The sequence below is a fragment of the Curcuma longa genome, unplaced genomic scaffold (assembly GCF_044706935.1).
Source record: "Curcuma longa cultivar G26 ecotype Majalengka, Jawa Barat unplaced genomic scaffold, ITB_CL_G26_1.1 contig_16178, whole genome shotgun sequence".
Lineage (NCBI taxonomy): Eukaryota > Viridiplantae > Streptophyta > Magnoliopsida > Zingiberales > Zingiberaceae > Curcuma > Curcuma longa.
This window is the reverse complement of record NW_027430297.1, coordinates 7028-18759: the sequence shown is the minus strand read 5'-3', so window position 1 is coordinate 18759 and position 11732 is coordinate 7028. Positions and strand designations below refer to the sequence as shown.

Sequence of the window (11732 nt, the reverse complement as noted above, 5' to 3'; positions counted from 1 at the left end):
CCGTCGCCTCCCAATGCCTCCAGAAGCTTTCCTCCTCAAACAACAGGTTCACCTACAACTGCGACGGCCACACCTTCAATTACCTCTTCGAGAACGACATCAGTGAGTCTCTCGATCCCTTTTCTAGTGTTTTGTGCTCTCGATTCTCTTGTTATCCGACATGCAGAAACTGAAGACCCTACATGCATTCCTTCTCTGTATTGCAAAAATGTGAAATAGTTCATTCTGACTGGAATTTGCAGATTTTGCTATTGCTTTATATTGATCCTTATTTTTATTCATAATCTTTTCTTGCAGCGGGAACAATGGCAAAAACCTATTTTGCGTCACTTGCAGGTTAGCTCTATGACTAAGTAGCGATCTGTATGGATTTTAACTGATAGTTTCTTTCTCACAGTATATGTTTCTATGCTTACTTGACCTGGATAAGACATTGCTTTGATCTTCTAACAGTACTGCCAAAAGGTTTAGAAGACAGCTTTAGATACAAAAATCTGCATTTGTTATCAAACATAAATTGTGATTATGCTAACCCGCTGACACAATGAGGTTACTCCTTGCAAGAGCAGATACTGACATCTTCCTGAAACTGCAGTCCCTTTGTTGCTCCTAACGCCTTGGGGAACTAGTATTATATGTGATCTTTTAAGAAAGTTCTCTATGAAGAAGTTTAATAATTAGCTTTTTTCTTCCTTGATATGGTGCTTTATGTTGATTATACTGGCTCAACTGTATAAGTGTATTTATATGATTCAATTCTCTGAAAAATAGTCAACCTGAACATAGCTATTTCTGCTGTTGTGCAGCCGCCTCCCCCAGTTAATGATACCAATCCATATAATGTGTTTAGACCTAGGGAAAAGGCACACCGACTTCATACAAGAAGGGTAAGCCTATCGAACATTATGTCAGAGTTGTTTATCTTCATGCTACTTTTCTTTGGAAGATCAATATTCCAAAAATGTACATTCTTGACATTCATGAAGTTTCTGTTTCTCAGATGCAAAGGAGGGAAAACAATGTCCAGTCATTTGAAAAACTTCGACAGGTAAATTCTTCTTTTTCATTTTCAGTGGAACATTATTTCCTGAAAATAAAGTTATCAGGCATTTATGGGTGAATTCATAATTGACTTCTCACTCAGTTTATGCTGACTTAAATGAATCTTGTAATTTTCTTCTTTGGTGGTGTTTGGACTTTGCAAGCTAAAATATATACATGACTATTTCATCAATATCTTCATTATTTTCACTTAAGGTCTTTTTGACAAGACCGATCCTAATTTTTTGGGGTTATTCTATCCCAAATAGATTGTCCAGTGGACTCTGCCATGATCATCATCATCAAGCTGTATTTCCTTTCCTGAAGCAGGGTAAAAGAAAGCCTAAGAGTTCTAGTAAATTTTTATTTATGTTAGACAATATGTGCATCCATCATCCAGTCTATCCTTTCTCAGCATGCGAAAGGTTTTTGTGTTGTTTGGCTGTGAAGCATGTTTGCTCTTTAAAAATTTGCTTGAAAGTAGTTGCTCATTTGAGATTGAAATTGATTATTAATTCTTTGTTTTATTATATAGAAGAATCTTATTGTTTGCGCGCTTAATGTAATTTAAGCACCAATACTTACCAGTGTTTTGTTTGTAATAATCACTTCCCACTAGTTGTCTCTATAAGCAGCTTTGTCATTTCTGGAAGTGGGAAAAAATATACATTTACGATTCAATGCTCAACAACAAAGTGCACATATGCAACTCTTTTTTGTGACAATCAGAAGACAATTTAGGGTCCAATTATAGTTTGTCATGATGACTCAGTCAGAATCATTTCTTTACTCATTGCAAATGGTAACTTGAATTAGCTAGGAATAAATAGTTTAATTGAGTTATTGTAGCTTAAAAACTTTCCTAGAATCAAATCACCTATTTCTATCGAGCTCATCACTTTTCTACATATAACACTGTTCTGTCTCCTACACATTAAAGAGCTAAATTTTGTCTAGTGTTGGCAAATGATGAATATATTAATGTAATGTCTGATAATAATTTGTCATATGAATGATAATTACGTTCTAGGCCTTTCGGGATGCTGCTGTCTTTGCATTGCTCTTTGTTTTTATTGATCAGTAGCTAGTCAGGTGTTTATCTAGGAGTTGTTTCATTACTGCACATCATTAAGTTTTGTATTTTGCTCGTGTAAATATGAGGACATTGTTTGATGTGAAGCGACTAGTAATAGTGTGATACTACTAATATTATTGTATCTGTCATGTAAATATGAGGACTTAACTACTAATATTAAGTTTTTGTTTTCTGCAGCACTGAAATTTCTGCTCGGGACATTTCTGTCACTCAGGCCACTTCTGAATCAAACTTTGTTATTGTGATTCTTGCAAGCACTTTGTGAAGGCTGCTGCCAAAAGTTCTTGGCTGAGATTTGATCTTAATTCCAAACTTTTTATAGAGATCTTTGAAGGCTACTTCGAAAGAGCAAGAATGAAGTTGTGCCAGAGAACAAGGATGATGGTGATTCAGATGAGGACGAAGAGGATGATGATGAACAAGATGGCGAAGACCAGGAAGAGGACGATGGGGCTGAAGGTGATCCTTCTGGGGATGAAAACGCTGAGGGAATGTGTAATATGTTACAAGAAGAATATTTGTGTTAGTTACTTTTGGTTATTTGTAAATATTGAGGTGATTAAATATATCGGTGCTTTTCTATTTGTGATTTGTTGGGTGAATTTATAATATTATGATAATTTTGTACTCTTGCTCGATCATAATTTACAAACAACATAAAAAAAAGTGTTATTACAACAGTTTTAGATTCAATGACATTGGTTTGGAAGCGTTGTCGTTAAGTGATATTACATCGGTCGAAAACCGTTGCTAAAATTGATGTTAAACAGATATTACATCGGTTTTACACCGTTGCAGAACCGATGTCGTTGAGTGATATTACATCGGTCGAAAACCGTTGCTAAATTTGATGTTAAACAGATATTACATCAGTTTTTTACCGTTGCAGAACCGATGTCTTTGAGTGATACTACATCGGTACTACACCGGTTACAAACCGATGTTGTTAATTGATACTACACCGGTTACAAACCGATGTCTAAAATGTCAGACCTTTTACAGCGCCTTCATAGACAGCGGTCGATTTTCTCATAGACACCGGTGGAAAATCGATGTCTATGACTGTTTTTCTTGTAGTGTTTATATAAGATTTTTGTGAAAGTCCAAGTGTGTACCTTGAACGATTACAAATAATTTGTATATCTAAGACAAAGAATGCACCACCAAGATCCTTCAATTCAAATTCACTTAATAGAAATAACTTAATTTCTAATAGCATACCCTTATCATTACTTGCCAATAATATATTATCTAGATATAGAACAAGTATGATAAATTTGCTCCCACTGAACTTGATATACAAGCATTGATCAACTGAATTCTCCTTGAAATCATATAAAGAAACCACTTGATCAAACTTTCGATACCACTTATGAGATGCCTGCTTAAGCCCATAAATAAACTTCCTTAATCTACATACTAAATGCTTTGAATTTTTCGATTCAAAGTTCTCTAGCTACACCATGTAACCAGAGCGATTAATGGAGGAGAGACATGTAATGTGTCTATACCTTCTAGCTTCTTGAGAAGTATCAGCACAGACAAAAACATATAACTCACTCCAACAACCACTCAGCATCAACCCTCTAAATGAGCTGAATATCTAAACTACATCAATCAACCCAGGCATCAATATTCAACTGTATCATTTTCAGCTCATATACAAACATATGAAGCTTTCTATCTTAATATGATAATTGTCAAATAAATATCAAAACTTAGTATAATTCTCACGACCGTGGGATCACTATTCTCCCTGATTGGGGCAGGACTGGCCCTACTTTGGTACAATCCTCATGACCTTAGATAGTTATTCTCCCTGGTCAGGGTGGTGGAATTTGTTTTATACTTGATACAATTCTCACGACCTTAGATCACTACTCTCCCTGATCAGGGGGAAATTTGCCTATATTGGTACAGTCCTCACGACCGCGGGGATCGGTACTCTCCCTAGTCGGAGCGGGACTTACCCTATTCTGATATAATCCTCATGACCTTGGATCACTACTCCCTGATCAGAGTGGCATTTTTCCTGTACTTAGTATAGTCCTCACGACCTTAGATCGTTATTCTCCCTAGTTGGGCTGAGACTTGCCCTATATTGATACAATCCTTACAACTACAAGATGACTACTCTCCCTAGTCGAGACGGGACTTGTCTTATTCTGGTATAATTCTCATGACCTTGGATCGCTGTTCTCTCTAGTTAGGGTAGGATTTACCCTATACTTGGTATAGTCCTCATGACTTTGGATTGCTTCTCTCCCTAATCAGGGATAGGAATTGTCTTATTTTGGTACAATCCTCATGACCTTGGATCGCTACTCTTCGTAGTTGGGGTGGAATTTGCCCTATGTTGATATAGTCCTCACGAGCACAGGATTGCTACTATCCCCGATCAGGGCGGGACTTGGCCTATTTTTATTATTATTTCTAGCCGCGAGATCGAGCTCCTCTCCCCAATCCAAATGGAACAAGCATTTTGGTATTCTCAGTCTCCTCCTGGAATTCATGGTACTCTTATTATTATCCTTATAATCAAGGGATCGAACTCCTCTCCTCGATCAGGGTAGGATTGAACTTCTAATATTTCAAACATTCTTATTATTATTCATGACCGTGGAATTGAGCTCCTCTCCCTGGTCTAGATGGAACATGCATGTATTCTAGTATTCTCAATCTCCTCTTGGAATTCACAACATTCTTATTATTATCCTCATGACCAAGTGATCGAGCTCCTCTCGCTGGTCGGGACATGATTGGACTTCTAGTATTCCGGGCATTCTTATTATTATTCCTAGCTGTTGGATAGAGCTCCTCTCTCTGGTCAAGATAGAATTGGTGTTCTGGTATTCTTAGTCTCCTCTTAGAATTCATGACATTTTTATTATTATCCTCACGACTAAGGGATCAAACTCCTCTCTCTGGTCAAGATAGAACGAGCATTCTGGTATTCTCAGTCTCCTCTTAAAATTTACGACATTCTTATTATTATCTTCACAACCAAGAGATCAAGCTCCTCTCCCTGGTCGGAGCAAGATTAGACTTCTAGTATTTTGGGCATTATTATTATTCTTGATCTCAGGATTGAGCTTCTCTCTGGCCTCGATGGAACGAGTATTATGCTATTCTCAATCTCCTCATGGAATTCACAATATTCTTATTATTATCCTCACGACCAAGGGATTGAGCTCCTCTCCCCGATCGGAGCAGGATTGGACTTCTAGTGTTTTGGACATTCTTATTATTGTGGGATTGAGTGTCTCTCTCCGATCTGAGCTAAAGGAATTTATAGTATTCTAGGTGTATTTTTGGTCCTCCATGGGAAGTTTTGACATTTTTAGTATTATCCTCCCGACTGAAAGATCAAGTTGCTCCCCTTGAGACTAGTTCTTTCCCAACTCTATAACTTATTAGATTTCATTCGACTTCATTCCTCAATCTGACTCGTTCCTCAATTTGACTCAGAGGGAGGACATGTGATGTAGTCTAGGTGAATCTGATTGGGTCATCATCCTATCAAAACTTTGTACGCTTGGCCAACACTCTTCACAACCACAGATGCTCATTAAGCCCCAACCTTCTCTACCCAAGCGGCTATAGCGGTTTGAAACGATGAAGGATTTGGATTAAGCGGGTTCTCTCAGATACCAACCTCCAATAGTTCCTGACGCAAAATCGACTCCAACGAGGCTATCCACTTGAAAAGCGACGTTAGGCTAACGACCAAACAACCCCCAGTGGTATGAACGGATGATCCCCCCCCCCCCCCCCCCCCCCCCCCCCCCCCCACGCAATGACCCACTTGTGCGATTGGCCGGTGAGCAACACTTCGCTCGTCCAATCATCTATGTAACCTGCTCAAGGTTGGTGTAACAATCTATATGGACCTCCCATCTCCACGGCTATATAAGACGTTGCCAAGTTAAGTAAATGTATGATTTTCTTCTTACTCATGGAAGTTAATTTTCTTCGTCTTCCTCTTTCAAGCCCTTAAATGCTCTCTCGCGCACACAAGCCTTTCCTTCTTCCATCCGAGCACTGACTTGACCATCGAAAGGGTCACACCAACAACATCAACCCCCCAACTGATGTGTTTTGATACATAGGACTCCGTAAGCGGACTCATTGGAGGAACAACCATCACCACCACCTTTGAGGAAGAAAGAAGGAAAAACCGAACAAGTGAGAAAAAGACTTCATCAAATATAAAAATATTAATATTTAAATTTAAACTTAATATTATTTAATTTAAAAATAAAAACAATTTTAAATCAAGCTCAATTTAAAATGGAATTTTTTAAAATTATAATCTAGCAAACTCAAATGACCATTGTTTTGTTCAACTACCTAAACGGTGATGAGCCACGAGTGACGTCCACTCGGACTCTACTCGGCTCGGATCAAGTGGCGGAATGGTTCCACTATCGAATTGGGATCGTAAAAAATCCTTCGTAAAGATGGAGGCAAAGCACCAGACCACTTGGCTACTGTTTATATACATGAAAACAATGGCCGTAAGAAAATCAAAAGTACAATAAAAATCCTACGCTCTTCTTTTCCTACCACTTAATTTACAATGGCCGAAATTAGTCCTGTATACATTCTCTACCACCCAAACGGATCAACAAAATGTTTGGGGAGTTCGTTCCTGTGCAGATCTTCTCCATAGTACATCAGAATTCCCCTCATGTTGCATATTGTTGTCAATCTCTACAGTCCTACAATGTTCGCTAAAATTCGTACTATGTTCGCTATCATTAGAATACAAAAACGACGCCATCTCTACCACCATCTGATCAATTTCCCTTCCTGAGGAACTCGTATTTCGTCCAGCATCTATCACTGGTGTCGTGACATCTGCTTTGGAGGAATGCTGAGAGCGAGTAAATCCATCATAAGTCTCAGAGATTCTCATGGGGCTACTGGTGCTGACACAATCTGATTCTCCAGACATGCGTTCCCATGAATCTTCTGTGGTTGTCGACTCCTTTGTGCTCCCTGTGCTGCAAGTGGAGCTTCCATCAAAGAGTGAAGAATTGTCACTGGCAGAATCATTCAGGTGACCATAGAGATCTGATCGATATGGATATAAGTATTCCCCGCAGTGCGAAATTAATGAACCACCAGGCTTTCCTTTTCCGTCCCTCATGATCTTCCTTGCTTGTACAAACTCATGAGCCCTGGCTTTCCTCACAGAACTTGGAGCGCGAGGCAAGCACCTAGTTAGAAAGACATTAACTCAGAATTCAGAAAACTCCAAAATGAAAATGTAACTTCAGTCAATTTTACTCACCTGGAAAAAAGAAGCATATATGCACCTTTAGACAAAACCTTCTCAAGTTCCACAGGTTTTACCTGTACCAATAGAACGTTGATATCAGAGGGACATTTATTATTGGGTGCACATGTTTGCCATTAGTACAGTTATGTAAATGTCTATACCACCATTTTATGAAGAAACAAAACGATGCATTTTACAGGTCAGAAATCAAATGCTATGGACAATTTCAAGAATTTACTTTTCAACTATCTAACAGGCATACTCATCATCTCATATTGACTAACAAGGCATATTAAATGGAATTATTCCGATCCCAAATCAAATTGAAAGATTTGATAAGGAATTCAGATAACTCTTAACAAAAGTCTACACCTCTATTAAATGCCACAGTCAATTTTGTCAAAAAGCAAAGCAACCAGATTAGGATTAATAGAATATACCTTGCTATCATCAATCTCATACCACAAGCCTTGTCTATCCTTCACATAGCAGACATAGTGACCAGAAGAGGAAATATTTGTGACATTCAAGTGAACAATTATCGCATAAAGCCGATAAACAGGGGATTTGTCATCACCACTCATATAACGAGCTAAATCAAGATATTCAGGAAACTGGACAGCTTTGTTGATCTTGCAAAAATTATCAGACTGTAAACAGTATCACAGAGTTACAAAACACAAGCAAACAAAATTCCTACCGGACCAAATCCTGAATGTTAACAGAAACATAATTTTATGATTCGTTACCTGAAATCTTTTCAACACAATGGTGAGGACATTGGGTGCCTCCAATATCGTCAATTTCTTTTTTGCTCGCTCATATGATTTGCATCTGTCAACCAGAATCATCATGGAGATTTGTGGAAAATAACATATATAAAAATGGAGACCACTTAGAAATCAAGTAATAATTGAATTTTTCTAAAAAGTACAAAGGAATGAACCATTCAAAGAAGACTGTTTAAAATGTATAGAAAAATTCAAGACATTTATAAATCATGAAAAAATCAACCTGTCACACTTATATTTGTTTTCCCCGTCCAAAGTTTCTGAGGATGTAAAACGAAGTAGTGCTTCATCAAGAGTTGAAATATTGCCATCTATCTCGACAGTAAGATCCATCATCCGTTCACAACGTTGAGACTTGCCCTTGCATCTAGCACATCGTAACTGCATATTTATCATCCACCATTACCCATATCCAGCTATAATAACAAGATTAGAATTTCAAATGCAACTGTTAATTATCGCATGAAGCTAATCTACTAAGTTACTTTGGATAGCAGATAGCCACCAAAAGTTTGTTGTATTAGTGTTGTCTCCTCTGCCAATAATCCATCTGGTTTTGCTAGAGCTTCCTTTATGCAAACAGACTGCATGGCTTCGATAGCATAGCTGACATAGAACACTCAATAGATGCCTACTTAGCATTTAAGAAAAAGGAAATGTTTAATTGCTAAAGTACATCTTGAGATCAAATATTTTATAATTGCAGAAATTCAGTTTAGCTTTCAGTTTGCGAAGTACTTTGTAAAACAGGATACTCCACAACATACATATTTAGTTTAGCAAACCAAACACAAAAATGTTAAATTCTAACAGGACCAAATAGGCAGGAGCAGGACAATCAAGACTCACTTTCCTAGATATGAACAAATGAGGATTTATGAACTTGGATCTTAGAATTGGATTTTAAGACCATAAGTCTATAATTCAGTGAAATCTAATATATCCCTTAGAATAAAGTAGAATACGTGATACTGATGCTTCTTGTAAAGTTCATTACCAATGATTTCTAACTATTTATGATGTATGCTCAATGTGTTTAAGCAACTTTAAACACTACATGTGATTTTATGCTACCGAAAATTGATAGCATCAAATATTAATCTCCTAGATGAGTTAAAAATTAACGTGTATATTATACTATATTATATATACATGTCTACAAATGTGTATGTTAATATATTGCTATAGCTGCTATGTGAGTCAAGACACTTGTCATATCATGATCACATTTGTTGAAGTACTTTGGAGCTGAATCCTTCTTGGAGACATTCAGAAGGGCATGCATTGGAAAACCACCTCATTTTGTCATTCTATATTCAGCAGCTTCCCCTTTTAACTTCTCCAGACTCACATCCTTCTGTTCTTCATCCTAAAATCTTCTCCTTTATCCTTCTCTCTTGACCTAGGCTTGGTCCAAGCCCACGTGTGCAAGTAGTGTACATTATGACCAAATCACGACTTTAATTACCATGGATGTGAGAAACATTAACTAACACTGTACGCCCCCATGTGTGGAAAGACCATTGCCATAATTTGTGGTGCAGCATAAGAGTCAAATATTACATGATATGCAAAAATCCAAGAAGCATGAGAAAGATATACAAAACATAAAACCTTAATTGAGCAGAATTGAAACTATCTTTAGAATGTATCATAGATTTATTTCATGATTCATTCTTTTCATAAATCATGAAGCTCAAATAAGAAGAAAAAGTATTCACAAAGGAATACCAACATTTTGCATCCAAAGAACCACAGCACATGAAATCAAGCAAATAGAAATGTGATCTTTCCAAATCATGACTCAGTAATCCAGATTTATAAAGAGAATTACCGAAGAGAATGAAAATAGTAATAACAAATAAAAAAAGAACAATGTAGGCTCATAGAGTTCATATCAACATTCATGATTCATCATCTAGATTTGGTCATATGCTTATGGTGTTTATCTCAACATTAATCATATTGACTTCATAAGATGAGAGAATCCAGGTAACTGAGGATTAGTATTCAGCAACTTTGTATTTAAACTCACCTTAAGAATTCATGGGCATCTTCTTGCTGTCCATGGCCAAACTTACTTCCAATGTTCTGCAAATGAGACAGAATTCCAATTGGGGATGAAGGAGATTTCCCTTCCTTTGCATTCCTCACAAGGCTTTCAAGTTCGCATGTAAAACACCATTCCAGCTTTGAACCTAGAATAATTGTACAAAATATATTTAAAAGGTCATTCTTCAAGCGGAACAAAAAAATAAAAAATAGAAGTAGGGTATGAGCATACATATTCTAGAATGAAAACCTTCCAGAAGATATGCAGTCAATGGCCGAGTAAATATCAAACACTGGAGAACTGCATTAGCATAGCAGCTGCATCAACAAAAAAATATATTCAGTGAGACATCTGTTTATTGAGCAAGCGTGCGCTCTAGATCATACATACACCAAAGAAAGTTCATGCATTTTAAGTATAGTAGTCCTAAAATGTCCATTATGTATTAAATATCCAGGTAGATTACACACCAATCAGAAGCCTATGAATTGTGAAATGAAACGTGCACTATTTTGTGGACATCAAAGATGGATAAGATGAAGAAAGTTGAGCAGAACAATTACTAGCAATAACTCCCAATATTTCTAGTTCTTATTAACATTTAAGCAATACTCTTCTTAGGTATCAATGATCTTGATTGAGCTCATTAAATTAGCGTCTACAGTGACTAGTAGATCAACAACTTATATTACTTAGACTCAAATACAAATGCAAGTATCCAAGACGAGAATGGATCCAAGACAAGTCAAAAGGGGCACAACTTTTGGACACTAGAACAAGGATAAAATTTTTTAAAACTTATTAGCATATATATAATTTATATTTGCTCTCCCAACAATGTGAGCAACCCCTCCCCTCGAAACAGTAGCAGCCCCTTCTCTCTCCTTGTGTGATGCTGCTTTGTCTAGACACACAGGAGATAAGTCTCCTCTTCTGATTCTGCTTCTTCCTCTTTTTTATTTCCACTCCCATTTCTCCCTTACATTATCCGTTGGGCTTCTTTGTTCATCCTTTGCTCAAGTTGTCTAAAGAAATGCATGGATTTGTTTGTTGGAAAATTTTTCAGTGTACCCATGTCACGTCATGTGGACATAGGTATAGGATGTTGATGTGAGAATCGATGAAGATCAAAGAGCTAGCAGAGGTGAATAACGCTTGAACTGAAATGAAAAAATTCCTTTTCTCTTTCATGTTCTTTGCAAGACAAGCGGAAATAATAAATATATAAAAAATTTGTGTACAAATACATTAGAATTTGTATGGTTCAAACTCTTTGGTTCCTACTCCACAACCTATGAACTATTAAGATGAGTCACCCATTTAAAACCAACTATCTTTCTCCTTATCAGAAGTGGAAAAACCTCGTGCAAAACTATTCTTTAAAATAACGATAAAATGCGAACAACTAACAACTGTATAAAATGATTAAGAGTTTAAAGGTATAAATCTTAAGAAATAAAATTGTGG

The 11732-nt window shown here is 36.9% G+C and overlaps 1 protein-coding gene across 1 annotated transcript; it reads right to left on the bottom strand.

Moving 5' to 3' along the window:
- Positions 1 to 6593: 6593 nt before the first annotated feature.
- On the bottom strand, positions 6594 to 10582 carry LOC141816346 (uncharacterized; the record flags this gene model as incomplete). Its single annotated transcript, XM_074704146.1, is given in 8 exon segments — positions 6594 to 7359; positions 7434 to 7495; positions 7862 to 8071; positions 8171 to 8255; positions 8436 to 8593; positions 8698 to 8818; positions 10248 to 10410; positions 10497 to 10582. Coding segments are annotated over 8 exon segments (1483 nt in total), but the record flags the coding sequence as incomplete, so codon positions are not given.
- Positions 10583 to 11732: the final 1150 nt, after the last annotated feature.